Raw genomic sequence first — 17,747 nt, 5'->3', positions numbered from 1 at the left:
AACAGCTTTTGTTTCTAGTATTAGTAATTCTAATCTTTCTATCAGGGAACCTGCTTTGCAGATTAGACTATCTGTGAAGTTACAGCTATGATTGTCGAGTTTATCTTTAGTTAAACCCCTGCCATAGTTTTTTTCTTTATCCTCTAATAAACGTTTTATTGTTCTATATCTACAGCTTCTCTTATCACCTTTTCCAATATCATATCTAATATCTAGTTGAAATCTTTTAATTTTGTTTTCATCTACCTCGACATCACCATATGTTAGATTTGGGTTAATGAGAAGATAATAAATCCTTCTGAGCATTCATATATATTCTAACTAACTAAAAATGCACCCTGCTCTAGAGTTATATCGCCTTTATTCATTTTATAACTCCTAGTAGGTAAATCTACGAGATCTAATTTTAATTGAGGATTAGTTTGAGCCCCCAGCAAATGAAGAATTTTGGTTGTGTTTGTATCAACATAAACTGGTGCTACACCTTGAGTTTCCTCTACGGCTTCATTGGACTTCGTCCATGCTTCACCATCAGGATTCATTAATGCTTCATTAGACATCATTAACGCCTTGTTTGTAGTTCGCTCTATCATCTTAGTTTGTTTAGCTAACTGTTGATTTTGCCAATCTATTGCTCTTAATGTTTGTTCACCTAAGGCTAGATTCTGTTCATTTTTTGTATTTAGTGTTTTAGTTAAAGGTTTTAGTTGTTCATGATTAATAATATTCATAGATAATATTTAACATTTAAATGTTTAGATGTATTTAACACTTCATCATATAATCCATCATGAACAGCTTTTGTTTCTAGTATTAGCAATTCTAATCTTTCTATAAGGGAACCTGCTTTGAAGATTAGACTATCTGTGAAGTTACAGCTATGATTGTCGAGTTTATCTTTAGTTAAACCCCTGCCATAGTTTTTTTCTTTATCCTCTAATAAACGTTTTATTGTTCTATATCTACAGCTTCTCTTATCACCTTTTCCTATATCATATCTCTTATCTAGTTAAAACCTTTTAATTTTGTTTTCATCTTCCTCGATATCACCATATGTTACATTTGGGTTAGTGAGAAGATAATAAATCCTTCTGAGAATTCATATACATTATCATTAACTGAAAATGCACCCTGCTCTAGAGTTATATCGCCTTTATTCATTTTATAAATCCTAGTAGGTAAATCTACGAGATCTAATTTTAATTGAGGATTAGTTTGAGCCCCCACTAAATGATGAATTTTGGTTGTGTTTGTATCAAGATAAACTGGTTCAATATCTTGAGTTTCCTCTACGGCTTCATTGGACTTCGTCCATGCTTCACCATCAGGCTTCATTAATGCTTCATTAGACATCATTAACGCCTTGTTTCTAGTTTGCTCTATCATCTTAGTTTGTTTAGCTAACTGTTGATTTTGCCAATCTATTGCTCTTAATGTTTGTTCACATAAGGCTAGATTCTGTTCATTGTTTGTATTTAGTGTTTTAGTTAAAGGTTTTAGTTGTTCATGATTAATAATATTCATAGATAATATTTAACATTTAAATGTTTAGATGTATTTAACACTTCATCATATAATCCATCATGAACAGCTTTTGTTTCTAGTATTAGTAATTCTATCAGGGAACCTGCTTTGCAGATTAGACTATCTGTGAAGTTACAGCTATGATTGTCGAGTTTATCTTTAGTTAAACCCCTGCCATAGTTTTTTTCTTTATCCTCTAATAAACGTTTTATTGTTCTATATCTACAGGTTCTCTTATCACCTTTTCCTATATCATATCTTATATCTAGTTAAAACCTTTTAATTTTGCTTTCATCTTCCTCGATATCACCATATGTTACATTTGGGTTAGTGAGAAGATAATAAATCCTTCTGAGAATTCATATACATTATCATTAACTGAAAATGCACCCTGCTCTAGAGTTATATCGCCTTTATTCATTTTATAACTCCTAGTAGGTAAATCTACGAGATCTAATTTTAATTGAGGATTAGTTTGAGCCCCCATTAAATGAAGAATTTTGGTTGTGTTTGTATCAAGATAAACTGGTTCTATATCTTGAGTTTCCTCTACGGCTTCATTGGACTTCGTCCATGCTTCACCATCAGGCTTCATTAACGCTTCATTAGACATCATTAACGCCTTTTTTCTAGTTTGCTCTATCATCTTAGTTTGTTTAGCTAACTGTTGATTTTGCCAATCTATTGCTCTTAATGTTTGTTCACATAAGGCTAGATTCTGTTCATTGTTTGTATTTAGTGTTTTAGTTAAAGGTTTTAGTTGTTCAGGATTAATAATAATCATAGATAATATTTAACATTTAAATGTTTAGATATATTTAACACTTCATCATAAACTCCATCATGAACAGCTTTTGTTTCTAGTATTAGTAATTCTAATCTTTCTATCAGGGAACCTGCTTTGCAGATTAGACTATCTGTGAAGTTACAGCTATGATGGTCGAGTTTATCCTTAGTTAAACCCCTGCCATAGTTTTTTTCTTTATCCTCTAATAAACGTTTTATTGTTCTATATCTACAGCTTCTTTTATCACCTTTTCCAATAGCATATCTAATATCGAGTTGAAATCTTTTAATTTTGTTTTCATCTTCCTCGACATCACCATATGTTAGATTTGGGTTAGTGAGAAGATAATAAATCCTTCTGAGAACTCATATATATTCTAATTAACTAAAAATGCACCCTGCTCTAGAGTTATATCGCCTTTATTCATTTTATAACTCCTAGTAGGTAAATCTACGAGATCTAATTTTAATTGAGGATTAGTTTGAGCCCCCAGCAAATGAAGAATTCTGGTTGTGTTTGTATCAACATAAACTGGTGCTACATCTTGAGTTTCCTCTACGGCTTCATTGGACTTCGTCCATGCTTCACCATCAGGCTTCATTAATGCTTCATTAGAAATCATTAATGCCTTGTTTCTAGTTTGCTCTATCATCTTAGTTTGTTGATCTTACTGTTGATTTTGCCAATATATTGCTCTTAATGTTTGTTCGCCTAAGGCTAGATTCTGTTCATTGTTTGTATTTAGTGTTTTAGTTAAAGGTTTTAGTTGTTCATGATTAATAATATTCATAGATAATATTTAACATTTAAATGTTTAGATGTATTTAACACTTCATCATATAATCCATCATGAACAGCTTTTGTTTCTAGTATTAGTAATTCTATCAGGGAACCTGCTTTGCAGATTAGACTATCTGTGAAGTTACAGCTATGATTGTCGAGTTTATCTTTAGTTAAACCCCTGCCATAGTTTTTTTCTTTATCCTCTAATAAACGTTTTATTGTTCTATATCTACAGGTTCTCTTATCACCTTTTCCTATATCATATCTTATATCTAGTTAAAACCTTTTAATTTTGCTTTCATCTTCCTCGATATCACCATATGTTACATTTGGGTTAGTGAGAAGATAATAAATCCTTCTGAGAATTCATATACATTATCATTAACTGAAAATGCACCCTGCTCTAGAGTTATATCGCCTTTATTCATTTTATAACTCCTAGTAGGTAAATCTACGAGATCTAATTTTAATTGAGGATTAGTTTGAGCCCCCATTAAATGAAGAATTTTGGTTGTGTTTGTATCAAGATAAACTGGTTCTATATCTTGAGTTTCCTCTACGGCTTCATTGGACTTCGTCCATGCTTCACCATCAGGCTTCATTAACGCTTCATTAGACATCATTAACGCCTTTTTTCTAGTTTGCTCTATCATCTTAGTTTGTTTAGCTAACTGTTGATTTTGCCAATCTATTGCTCTTAATGTTTGTTCACATAAGGCTAGATTCTGTTCATTGTTTGTATTTAGTGTTTTAGTTAAAGGTTTTAGTTGTTCAGGATTAATAATAATCATAGATAATATTTAACATTTAAATGTTTAGATATATTTAACACTTCATCATAAACTCCATCATGAACAGCTTTTGTTTCTAGTATTAGTAATTCTAATCTTTCTATCAGGGAACCTGCTTTGCAGATTAGACTATCTGTGAAGTTACAGCTATGATGGTCGAGTTTATCCTTAGTTAAACCCCTGCCATAGTTTTTTTCTTTATCCTCTAATAAACGTTTTATTGTTCTATATCTACAGCTTCTTTTATCACCTTTTCCAATAGCATATCTAATATCGAGTTGAAATCTTTTAATTTTGTTTTCATCTTCCTCGACATCACCATATGTTAGATTTGGGTTAGTGAGAAGATAATAAATCCTTCTGAGAACTCATATATATTCTAATTAACTAAAAATGCACCCTGCTCTAGAGTTATATCGCCTTTATTCATTTTATAACTCCTAGTAGGTAAATCTACGAGATCTAATTTTAATTGAGGATTAGTTTGAGCCCCCAGCAAATGAAGAATTCTGGTTGTGTTTGTATCAACATAAACTGGTGCTACATCTTGAGTTTCCTCTACGGCTTCATTGGACTTCGTCCATGCTTCACCATCAGGCTTCATTAATGCTTCATTAGAAATCATTAATGCCTTGTTTCTAGTTTGCTCTATCATCTTAGTTTGTTGATCTTACTGTTGATTTTGCCAATATATTGCTCTTAATGTTTGTTCGCCTAAGGCTAGATTCTGTTCATTGTTTGTATTTAGTGTTTTAGTTAAATGATCAAATAACTCTTCTATTTCACCCTAGTATTCTTGTTGCTTCAATTTATCTTCTAATCTGTTCTTTCTGTTTAGTTTTTCCAGTTTATTTAATTCTCTAAATTTATTTAGCTTAGTCATATTTTTTAAATATAAAATAAGATAAAAATAACATAAAAATAATATAAAAATAATGTTCTATAGGAGAGATGATGATATATAATAAAGTAACTACTAACTATTATCAAATAGCTACTAACTACTAATTATTCTGTATTCATATTCATAATCATATTCATAATCATATTCAAAGATCATTATATAATCTTATAGCAGCTTCAATTAACTTTCTTTCATCATTAATAGTTAGTTCTAGAATATTATTTATTAATGACTCTTTACTTTCATCTAACCCTAGTTTTATTAATAGCTCTATTGGAGTAGTATTAATCTTTTTTAATAAATCTCTTGAATAGATATAGATTCTCATCATGAGGATAGCTTTTAATATTATTTAAATAGAATCTTTTATCATCAAATGTGTTTAGACTAATCTTACTTGTTTTTGTTGTCATGTTTGTGTATTCTACATTCACCAAATTTTTGTATTCTACATTCATCTACAGTTCTCTGTGTGTTATACATTAATGCATTAATAATACTCTTCATGTTTAGCATCGTTACAATTCTTTATTCCTTTCTCTTTAGGTTTATTTGGGCAATCTTTAAAGCTATATTTCTTTAGTGACAGGGTTATAAATTCTTCTATTATTCTATTTCCCAATTCATGTTTGAATTTACCTGGAACTTTATTATTAGTTTTGATTGGTTTTTCGAGATTACTTAGGTCCATATGTTCATTGTCGACATTACCTTCAGCAAAAATTAATACGAAAATCAGTATCCACATAATGGATTTGTAGATCTTTGAGAGACCGTTGAAGAATATTAGAGAATACATCATACATGTGTAATTTACTTAATTCTAATATAGTAACACTTATATATACTGGAGAATCATATTCTATTTTTTTCTTTATATATTGCATTTGGCTATAATCCTTATGTCTAGTTATATTCTTAAATGTCGGTTTACTTATACTTTTCATTATCTTTTCTTCATCGTGTAAGAACTTACTTTGAAGGAAGTGTAGAGGATTCATGCACATTCTTCCATATAGTGAGTTGTTCATTAATCTCCTTACATCCTTTTCCGCTTCAGTTTTAGCGGTTGCTCTTTTATTAGTATTGTTTTGAATATAGTCTCTACCTATGTAATCTTGTTTAAATTTAATTACTCTATGAATTTTAGTTAATTTTACACCCATCTTAACATAGAACTTTAACATCCTATAAAGAACCATATATTCTGTTTTGCTGTTTTGATCTAAGATTATATTGCCTTGCCTCCATCTCTTTCTCTATAGCCTAAGTCATTATCATTTATCTTTCTTTTATTAGGCATTAGTGCTAGTTGCCCTGTTCTATCTTTACTATTATTAGTATAATTAATCTCACAAACTATATAGTAACCATGATCACTATCATCTGGAGTATTTAATATAACATCTATAGATGTGTCAGAGTACTTGAAGTCCTTATAGGGTAACTTTTGCATCATTGCATAGCCGTATAGGATGTTTGCATCTATGTACCATATGGACTTGTTTTTAGCATTATCATTGTTATTGCCATTGCCATTACTATTACTATTACCATTACCATTAGCATTAGCATTATTCATATATCTATCACAAAGCATCTAGTAGTTGTTTATCTTGTAATGTATCTAATGTAACACCACTTGACATTAACCAACAATCAAAACTATAACGCGGCAGACTAATATAGTGTAGTGGGTTGAGACCGAATTCTTTCATACTTAATTTGACATATTCATTCATGCAGTAGTCTAATATTTCCACATCATTCTGTAAAAACTCTATAGTTAATCTTGACCTGTTTTATGACTGTTGTCTTTATTAAAGTTATCGACTTCTTCTTGTGTTGGTAATTTATTAGATAGTGAGGATTTGAAGTCTTCTATATTTACATTACCGATATAGTTGCCGAAGTCATTTAAACCAAAGTATTCATATGGATATAATGTTTTAGTTTCGCACCCGTATATCTTTGCCATTTGATCTAGAGGCATAGCTAAGAAGTTGTAACTATCTAAGAATTTAAAACAACCGATGCTAAACATCTTAGACTTACCAGCAGCTAGTGGTATGTTATCTACTTTTCTTTTATCATTATTCTGTTTAAAGAGTTCACTATATAGTAGATTGAAATCATAACCAGAGCCATTATGGAACATTACGGGAATTAAGTTTTGTTGTTTGTATCTTAGATTACACAATCTACATGCTGGTCCTCTATATTTACCAGTTTCATGAAAGTGATCTCTTACTTTATTAATACAAGTTTAGCTGCATATATGACAAGTGTTATTGGTTTCATGGTATAATTCATCTTCTTTATTGAATATCATGGCGTAGCATGGCCAGAGCCCCATTGGTTTGTTTAAATTGAAATTATTCTCTGTTTCTACTTCTAATAGATCTCTAGCAAATCTTTTGATGCAGTCTAGACCAAAGAAGTAATTAAAATTACCTTGCCAGATGTAACCCACACTTATTGGTATGTATTGAGCTATTACATATTTACAGTCATTAGTTGCGACTTCAACAATGCAACATTCTATATCAGCAGTTAAAGTTTTTTATATTGTGACGCTTATGTTCATTTATAAAAGTAATTTCTTTCTTCTAACGACAAACAATTTATGGTTTGAAAGAGTAGCTACATATATGATTGTCATATTTAATTTGAAAGTTAAACCAATATTTGCATCTATCGCAGTAATAGTGATTCATTTTATTCAGTCGATCTAACAGGGTTTCTATGTTTTTAATTAGGGCGCAGTGTTCTGTTTGTCCATCCCCCAAAACCAATATTCTTACATCGTCTCTATCTTTATTAAAATCATCCACTGATTCAAGCAATTCATTTTTACCCTCACCACCAGGTGTGTATATCCAAATATTAATATTGTACAATTTTTGTATTCTTAATATATAGCCGAAATCATCTTCATATTGTTGTCTTGGTGCAATTAGTTTAATCTGATATTTACTTTCACGTGTTGCATGGTCCATGGCAGGATGTAGCCAAGCAGTAACAGTTAGTTGCAAGCAATTGTATTTGGAATTGCGTATATTTAATATTGATTTAGAGTTTTTGAGATCGGGGGGTAAATCTATATAACTACAAATAGATGCTTTAGTTGGTTCAATATTTATCTGAATACTTCTTAATCCGAGAAACTCAAAGTCAAAGCCATAGCCTTCATATATTTCCTTTTCAAAGTTTAGCCGTTGTTTGAAGTCTCCATTCTCATATATTGCTTTATTAATAATATAGTCAGTGTTGAAAAAGATTTTAGTAGTTTTAACTACTTTGGTTCTCTTCTTGTACTCACACTCGGCTGTGATCTTATATTTCAAACTCTTAACTTTACGAAACTGGTAACAGTTTTTAATTTCTAAGAGTTATTAACAGCTTCATCTATATCTTCAATGTAATTTCCGGCTTTATCAGTAATATAAAATTCTTTCATGTTCTGGCTAGAGTTTAAATCGAAGTATTCTGTGTTTTCTAGATATTTGCGATTATGACTATATGAGTGAGTAGTTCGGGCTATTTTATTTTTAAATTCTGCATGACATTTTTTACATTCATACTTAATTCTGCTGTAGATACTATCTTCAGTTTTAGTTTTAGGTTAGTGATGGGTTTAGTTTTAATAATATCTTTGGTGTTATCTTCAGATATACTCTCAGTTCTAAGCTTACTCTCAGTTTCAGACTTACTCTCAGTTTTAGACTTACTCTGTTTTAGACTTACTCTCAGTTTTAGGCTTACTCTTAGTTTGGGGACCAAGGGCAAAGCCACTTTAGGCTTCGGTCTGAGGAAGTAATATTCTTCTTCAGAGTCATACACTCTCTCCATGTTTTCAGGTATGGGTTGGGCTGATGGGGGTATAACCCTTTCAGCTTTGGGTTTAACATCGATTGGGGCTTCATCATCAGAGCCAAACAATTCTTTGTTTAGAATCATATGATTGATAGATTTGGTCATACTAGAAATCAATTCAGAGAGCATGTTTATAAATATAATATCGGCGAAGCCGTTTCACGGATCTGCGAAGCGGGTTCCACCTGATCGGTGAAGCCAGTGGCTCTGCTCTTGGTGTATAAGATAAGCACAAGTAGAGTTATTTTATATAATTGTTAGCAAAATTAAAAATTTATAACATAGCCGACAGACTGCCGGAATAGCTGCGAAAGAATAGACCTGCGTGCCATATAATAGAGATAGAAACAGATACAGATCTAAATTGAAAAAAAATTGACGCCGCTCAAAAAACTAGGATAAAAAACATTCAGCGATAAATTAATAAAGTTTGTTAAAATTCATTCCAGAGAAGCATCTTATTAGGGACCTTTACTGCACATATGAGTTCCTTTGACCTGAAACAAATTCAAATTAAACTTAAGTTTTAAAGTGCAAAAGTCATTTTATCGAGTGAGGTAAGTCACGTATGATCAAAACCTAATTACGCGAATAACCTAAAAACTTTGGCTAAAGCGAGTGAGAAATGACGTCACGCGCGCAAATGCCGTTAGTGAGAGGAAGAAGTCATTCAAAAACTTTGACTTTTTCAGCTTTGCTGTGGGAACAAATGTAAAACAAAAAAAGAGCGTCAGACGACGAAATAAAAAAAACATAGCCGACTAACGTCGGGCGAATTGCTCTCAAACGACCGGCGAGCGGTTGGCTTCGTCAACAGCTAGCCACGGTTTAGTGTCTTCAGGGCGCTACCTCTTTATCCCGTTTCTGAATCCGAAAGTCAAATGGGTCAGACGAAAAATCGGCCAAGCGAAAAATTGCACAAAAGACAAACAGAATTAATATATTTGCTACAAATTGCTTTTAAGAGCTATTAACAATGGTTTCCTAAAAAGTGCCTGATAGATCCTTTATGATAAAAAACATTTCAATTACAACTCATTGATAATGAGGATGAGAGATGTTTACATTACGCCACAACAGCAGCTGAAGTGCGGAATGAACAAAGAGAGAGAGAGAGAGAGAGAGAGAGAGAGAGAGAGAGAGGGAGATATAAAACGAGAACGAGAAAGAGAAGGAAAGGAACTCCAACCAAAAGAGAGAGAAGGAGACAGGATTATCTCCCATTATTGGATTTTACACTGCAACTTCTAGCTTTCTAACCTTGTTAATAAGTAAATCATATCGAAAAAAACTGAAGAAGGCAAAATTAAAGAAAAGTTTTGAACTCCGAAAAAAATCAAAACATTTTTTGTCTCGAAAGTTCTGTCAAGCAACCGATCTCCGAGACTTGAAAAGTTTCTTTGGACAGTAATGATCGTTAAACTCAGAAAAGGACAAAAATATTGAAAAAATTTGAAAATTGTAAATTTCAACAAAATCTTGCTAAAATTCAAAACATAATATCTTAAGAACCATTACATTGTCTCAAGAGACCATCCAGTATCCCTATTTCAAGCCTGAAATAGTTTCACTGGCTCATAAAGATTCATACGCTTGGAACAAAAACTTTCCAAAAATTTGAAAAGTTTAAATTTTTTTACTTTAAAAATAAAAGTTTTAAGTTTTTAAATATTGCTAAAACTGGATTGAAATTATGATCACAATCCCATTAACACTAAAAACTATGCAGCAGCTTATTATCAAACCTTGGAGGAGGTCCCAGGGCCTCTGTTGCCGGAAAAAAACTCAAAAACATGAAAAAAAGCAAATATTTTAAAAATTTGCTTAAATTTGTGATATCAAAATCTGGAAGAACATTCCATTACATCTATAAACTATGCAGTAACATATTATAAAACCCTAGAGGAAGTTCCGTGGCCCTTGAGGCTAGAGAAACTTAAAAAGTGATAAAAAAAATGTCAAAAAACTTCAAAAAAATTATAAGTTTTAAAAAATTGCTAAAACTTGATATTAAAAAATTGAAAATTAATCCATGACCAACAAAAATTTTCAATAAATTATTATCAAACGCTAACGGAGGCTTTTTTGACCCCTAAAAATCTGAATAATGGCTATAAATATTAAAAAATTGGAAAAAATGGCAAAAAATATCAAAAATATGCTAAAATTCGCAATGTTTAAATATTGCAAGACATTCCATTCAATCTAAAAATTATTCAGAAACCTAAATTCAAACCCTAAAGGAGGTTACTTGGCTCTTTAGGCTGAAGAAACTAAAAATCGACAAAAAATTTCAAAAAACTTGAAAAAAGCAAGTTTTATCAAAAAATTGCTAAAACTTGTGACATTAAAAAGTTTAAAAACAATTCCGTTACCATTAAAAAATTGTCAGTAACTTATTATCAAACCCCATAGGATGTTTTCTGGCCCCTGGGTCTGGAAAGACCTGAATAAGGAAAAAAATGTCTAAAAATTTGAAAAAAGTTTCACATTTTGTCAAAAAAATGCTAAATTTCTTGATGGTGAAATGTTGAAACCATTACATTACCACTAGAATCTACGCAGTAAAGAATTTTTAAAAACTAAAGGAGGTTTCTTGACACCTAGGGCTGATAAAAATCAAAAAGTGTCAAAAATTTTTAAAAAGCTTGGAAAAAATTGCAAAATAGTATAAATTTGCGTTTTTAGCAAGCGGTTGTTCGTCAGTAGCTAGCCACGGGAGGGGAGGGGGTGGTTTGCGCCCGGGGCTGATTGGGGGGGGGCAACACTGAGGTGGGGGGCAACAGCTCGGTGGGGGGTGGGGGCAATAGGGGGGTCAACAGTGGGCTTGTCTTCAACCTCTAAGAACCGCCCTTCACACCATAGTATAAGTATGAGTCTCCAAAACAGTTTGAGCTGAAACAGAGCTGAAAGGCTCTAAGAGCACTTAATGCCCGCTGGGTGCTACATGTTTATCCCGTTTTTGAGGACGCAAAGTCAAAAGCGTCAGACGAAAAATCGGTCAACCGAAAAATCGCATTAAAAAAAAGACCGACAGGACTAATATAATTGCTACAAACTTCGTTTGAGAGCAATTAAAAACCAAGAGCACCGCAATATAGCTACGCTCAGCTTACAGCTTCGCAGCTACAAAAATAGTTAAGCTGGTTTTTTTATTCAAGTTATTTTCGCAAGTTGGTTTTACGTGCTTGTTACACGGCCTCAATAGTTACACTAGTATCTGGGATACGTCCACCGGGGTCGGTGGGGATAGAACCCGAACTATCCATCTGATAACGGATAATTACCAGCTCAACTCGATATTAGTAGATTCCACTAAGTGAGACAGGAAATGATAGATTTAGAGGGAATATAAAGGGAAATATAGTGGATAAAACAAAGGGAAAAAAAGTAATGTGTATATGGATGCATCTAGTAGTGGATAAAACAGGACTTCCAGTTAACAGGACGATTTCGTCTATTCCCCCGAATTCGTGCGGGGGAATAGGCCAAATTGGGCTGGTGGCTGGAAGCCCTGTTTTATCCACTACTTCTTATTCATACATATATTGACGTATTCTTAACAAAATTATCGAAGATATTTTGAAAACTGAAAAATAATCGAGTTTCTTTTCACATATATTGACGTATTCTTGACAAAATTATAGAAGATATTTTGAAAACTCAAATATAATAGAGTTTCTTTTCACTTACCCTGATGTAGTGGGCACTAAGTGGGTCTGTGGCCTGGTGTGTTGTGACGTACCAGGGGATGTCAGTACCATAGTACCTGAGAGTGACAAAGTGTCTGTCTCTCAACTCTTGCTGGTACTGCATAGAAGAGATGTACGGATTGAACGCATCATACTGCTCTGCCTTGAGCAGCACCTGAAAGCGCACAAAAACAACATTTCAAATTCACCTGTCATTCCAAAACCGATTGAAGCTATTTGCCGGGAAATCGATTTGTAGGTCATTGCATTTGAAACAAACTCCGCGAACAAAATGAGCTAGAATTGTGTGACATAGCCGGCAGATTGCCGGGAAATAGCCGTGATAGACGCTTGTGGCCTTCCATGAATTGAAACAACTGAAGCAAGATAGGCAGATTGACCAAAAGTCCTTTAGTAGACCACTAGATTTTTTGGGTTAGATACGTACTGTCACTTTAATGATACACATACGCTCTATAAGGAAAAAGACCCAGAAGAGCTTTTTCAAAATTGATTTTCGAAATCAAAAACTTAAGACTAATACTCAAGAATTAGGGCATATAAGTTTGGCACTACTTAGATGCACACTATTTACCTGTAATTAGTAAATGTTCATTAAATTTGAAGTTCCATAAGTGAGTTCATAAGTCATTTTTTAGTGAAGTCACGGAATTGACCTAAAAGCAGAAATGACGACACAAATTTTAAGTGCAAAGCAGTAGAAAGCACTGGTCATTCAAAGTCAAATACAAAACAAAAATCTGTTAGACGAAGTAAAAAAACATAGCAGGAAAACTCCAGAAACACAATCCAAAGAATTGAATGAAAAACTTAGAAATACTCTACCTGACCAGCAGATCAATTGAAAAATTCAAGCCAAAACACAAAATCATATCAAGAAGTTGAAAAACTAAAACAATCAAACAAACTAAATAAAAATGTTCCCGTTGCTAAAACTCTTGAAGCTTTTACCCAAAGGCAAAATTAGATCCCTTTAAATATAACTATTTCAAACATAAGTTCAAAGCCAATTTTTGTCTCTGAAATCGGTCCAGGATTATATCTGCAAGACCTGAACAAAAATTCAATGCCCCTGTAAGATCAATTAACTCAGAAAATGACAGAAAAATAAAAAAAGAAATCGATTGTAAATTTGAACAAATTTTTCTGAAGATTGTGATAAGATTATTTTCAGAAACATTTCTGTCTCCATAGGCCATCCAGTAACCCAATTCCAAGCCTCAAATTCCACGCCTTCTAAATTCAAATATCAAAAAATAGGAATTCCCTCTATTAAAAAGTTGAAAACTACTCCATTGCCCCTAGCAACTTTGTAATAACCTACAATCAAACCCTGGAGGAGGTTACCTGGCTAAAGATGCAAGAATAACAGAACGAAAAATGTTTTCAAAAAACTTGAAATTGCATATTTTATCAACAAAGTTCTATAATTCGAAACGTTTGATTGTTGAAAACAATTCTATCGACACTAAAAACCATGCAATAACTTTTTATCAGACCGTGGAATGGGTTTTCTGGCCCTTAGGCTGCAGAAATATCAAAACTTGAAAAAAAAATTGCCGATTTTTTTAAAAGAAAATGCTGAAATTCGAGACATTAAGAAGATCAGAACCATTCCATAGTTACTAGAAACTATGCAGTGCCCTACTATCAAACCTTAAATGAGATTCTCTGGCAACTGAGTCTGGAAAAACTCAGAATGACAAAAAATTTCAAAAATTTGAAAAAAAAGCAAAAATTAGTATCATTTTGCGTGTCAAATTAATTGAAATGAACTTGCGTAGTATCAAATTAGCTTATATAGAAATTTAATTCTTTTGAAGGAGCTCCAAAAGACTTATAGTGCCTTGTCTTTAAAACTTTATACGCCGCAGTGATGTCTCATAGTGGAGGATCACTACTCATCCATTGGATTGTCCTAAGCGGCTTAAGAGCAAACGCCCTTTTTTTAAATTTGTATAATCATTTTGCGTGTTTGTGTTTGCAGCACCAAAACATATAGTTCATAAAATGGTCAAAACAAGTAATTTGGTCTCGCAAAAGACCTTCATCACCTTTTAAAAACTGCAACTAAAACTAATCAAACAAACAAACTAAGAAAATCACAAAAAAAAAACAAAATTGCACCATTTTGAGCCCAAAACTCCTAAAAAAAGACATTTTAACCAAAAATTAAGGCCATCCCAGCAGCCACACCAGTCTTAAAGGACTTCAAGGACTACTAAAGCCCACATTGGGCCCTAATGCAACTTAATGACCGCTGGCTTTACCTGTTTATCCCGTTTTGAAAGATCAAAGTCATTGAAAAATGTGTGAAAACATCTTAAAAAACAGTAGGACAGGTCCTGCTGACGTACAATTCAAAGAATTTTCATTGACTAAACAAAACAATAGAAATAAAACGGACTATGAGTGAATTGGGAAAACCATATTTAAAAAATTAGATAAAAAAACAAAATCAATGTCAAAAACCCGCATGTGAACAAAAAACCGATAGCCAGAAAAGGAAATTGGTTCAAACAAAAAACTAGGCCTAGAATGAACTATGAATACATAGGGAAAATTAATTAGAAAAAAATCCGATCCAGAAATCGAAAAAACAGTAAAAAATCAAAGCGAAATTGCAGCATGTGAACAAAAAAAACCACTAGCGAGAATGCGAATTTTTGTTCAAACAACGTTTTCTCACTCTACTTTAAAATTAGAGCGAAAATATTTCACGCCCCAAAAACAAATCGCTTTTTCGCTCCATTTCCTGGTTAGGCTTGACCAAAATCACTACTCCAATTTGACGTCAAAAATCATAAAAATGTGTGAACAGATCTTAAAAAAAACATAGCCAAAAAATTCCGGAAACGACTCGAAGCACAAATCCACTTAAACGCCAACCAACTACTCATCAGACAAACGTACCTCCACTTAATTAGGATTACCTTGCAACAAAACCAGAAAAACAAAAGTAAAAATAAGAAAATCAAATCTGTTAAAATATGATTAAAAAATCTGAACAAATTGTCATAAATTGAGATCCCAAAAAAAATATCTTTGCCAATATTACCATATTAAAACAACTAGCACCTACTAAAACCACTCACTCAAGAAAATATTTGAAGCCAAATCAAGAAAAAAAATACAAAAGCACATATATCCAAAAAAAATTCCTTTAAGCCAATAGGGTATCCAGGTAACAACCGGCAAGTCATAATAGGCTAAGAAACTTAAGTAAAAACAAAAAAAATGAACTGCAAAAAATTAAGAAAAATAGTTTCAACTTTTGCCATTTTTTGTCATATTTCTCAACAAAAAAAAATGCTTCATATCCAAAAAACTGTAACCACTTGTTATCTAAAAATTGCTCACGTAATAGGGGTCTTTTTAATATCCAATTGAGGCAGTAAAACAAAACAATTGTCAAAAATTCCGCAAATTAGCCTAAAAATCAGCAAAATACATGAAAAACCTCCGAATTAGCATAAAATTCATATTAATTTCCAGAAGCCTTCAAACCACTACCAAAACCAGCCTAAAACTAAAACAAAATCATTAACAAACCTCTAAGCCAAAAAAATTGAAAAAAAACTGCTTTAAAATGCCGCACGTGAACGAGGATTTCGCTCGCTTACAATTTTTTTTCACACCTCAATTTCTCGCTCTCTAGAAAACAGCGACATGAACGAAAACCATTCTCTTTTCGCTCCACGCTTCATTTTGTTCAGCAACAAAATCACTCCAAATTTTTTACATGTTTCATTTCCCGCTTCAAAAATCACTCCAATAAAATTGATTAAAAAAGGACTTCTCCAATAAGATACAAAATAAGATACAAAAAAGGAATTGATACAAAAAATTGGCAGCGACTACTTATTTTCTTACATCGTTCTTTATGAATTGCTCGTTTGCAGCTGAGAAAATACTGTTGGAATAAGAACCAGCTCCACCAGATGACTGTCCGGCAGAAGCTGACCAGCCATTCTGTGGATAGTAGGGGTTGCCTGGGCTCTCAGGGTAGAAGTAGGGCGGTGGGTTGTACAAGTCGATATCATGGTCTCGTTTCAAAATGTACTGAATGTCATGAGAGCCATATATATTATCCAACTTCGCCAAATATCTGTAACAGAACAAAAAAAATTAAAGCACACCATCAAAATTAATGTCGGATTTAGTTGCTCTCGAACGACAGGCGGCGCAATATAATTTCGAGGGGGTGTAGCTTAGAAATGTTCCAAGAGTGCAAAAAACACTGAACCGACAGGGGATTTGAAACCCAGCCCTCCATGATCCCAGTCCAACATCTTAACCACTAATCTACAAAGCCAATTTTCCTTTTTCGCTCACAATCGCTTTTATATTAGCCAAAGACTTTATTTCAGAAAGAGTGAAACACTTCTGAAATATGCTGAAATCAAAAAACATACCCAGCAGATTGCCGGAAAATAGCCACCGTTGATTCCAATAAGCATGATTGGGATTGAAAGAATAGATATTGTAGAAAAAAAAGATTTTTGTACAAAAACATTTTTTAAGTCCGATTTATTTTGTTGGCATTTCGTCGTTGAACACTGTTGAACATTTCGTCGTACTTGTTTCTTAGAGAGAGGCTACAGGGGCTAGTATCAATACCAATAAGCATTACAGATGGTAACTAAGACTTATAGGTACGACGCTCAAATAGAAGGCATCTAAAATTGCACACTAAAAATCGAAGTGAAATTGCCGCATGTGAACAAAAAAAACCACTAGAGAGAAAGCGAATTTTTGTTCAAACACCGTTCTCACTCTACTTTAAAATTAGAGCGAAAAAATATCACGCCGCATAACCACCCGCTTTTTCGCTTCATTTCTTGTTTCGGCGTGACCAAAATCACTACTCCAATTTGACTTCAGAAATCATGAAAATGTGTGAACAGATCTTAAAAGACAGACGGCGCCCCAACACAATTCAATTTCTTTTCAAAAAACATAGCCAGAAGAATTCCGGAAACGACTCGAAGGATAAAAATGCCCATACTTATGACTAAACAACTATTGTGAAACCTCAACCTCCGCAAATGCCATAAAAATTAAGGAAGAATAGAAACGGCATTCAAAAACAAATTGAACAAAAAAAACTAGAAATTTAATGAGTTTTTTTTAATAGTACAAGGAAATATAAAGCCGAATAAAGTTCCTTTGCAGTTAGATCAATGAAAATCTCGCAAAACAATGGGCAAGTTATAATAGGCTACGAAACTTGTCTAAGATAAACAGAAAAACTGCAAAAAAAAATATGAAAAATGGTTTAAAATTTCTCAATTTTTTTGTCATTTTTCCTAAGAAAAAATTACTTATACCAAGAAAACTTTAGTCAATTGGTATCTGAATATTCCTTA

General features: G+C 32.8%; 1 protein-coding gene across 1 annotated transcript in view; it reads right to left on the bottom strand.

Annotated features, from left to right (window-relative positions):
• LOC142354029 (contactin-4-like) overlaps positions 1–17,747 on the bottom strand; it is a 330,197-nt gene that overhangs the window by 124,728 nt on the left and 187,722 nt on the right. The window contains exons 12-13 of the mRNA XM_075406293.1: positions 16,252–16,486; positions 12,359–12,532 (exon numbers count right to left, since the gene is read on the bottom strand). Coding sequence (XP_075262408.1) covers positions 12,359–12,532; positions 16,252–16,486 — 409 coding nt within the window. The remainder of the gene's footprint in view (positions 1–12,358; positions 12,533–16,251; positions 16,487–17,747) is intronic.

This window comes from Convolutriloba macropyga, chromosome 15 (genome assembly GCF_964194025.1).
Source record: "Convolutriloba macropyga chromosome 15, txConMacr16.3, whole genome shotgun sequence".
Taxonomy (NCBI): domain Eukaryota; kingdom Metazoa; phylum Xenacoelomorpha; order Acoela; family Convolutidae; genus Convolutriloba; species Convolutriloba macropyga.
The sequence above is the reverse complement of the archived record's forward strand: the minus strand, read 5'-3'. Positions and strand labels throughout refer to the sequence as shown.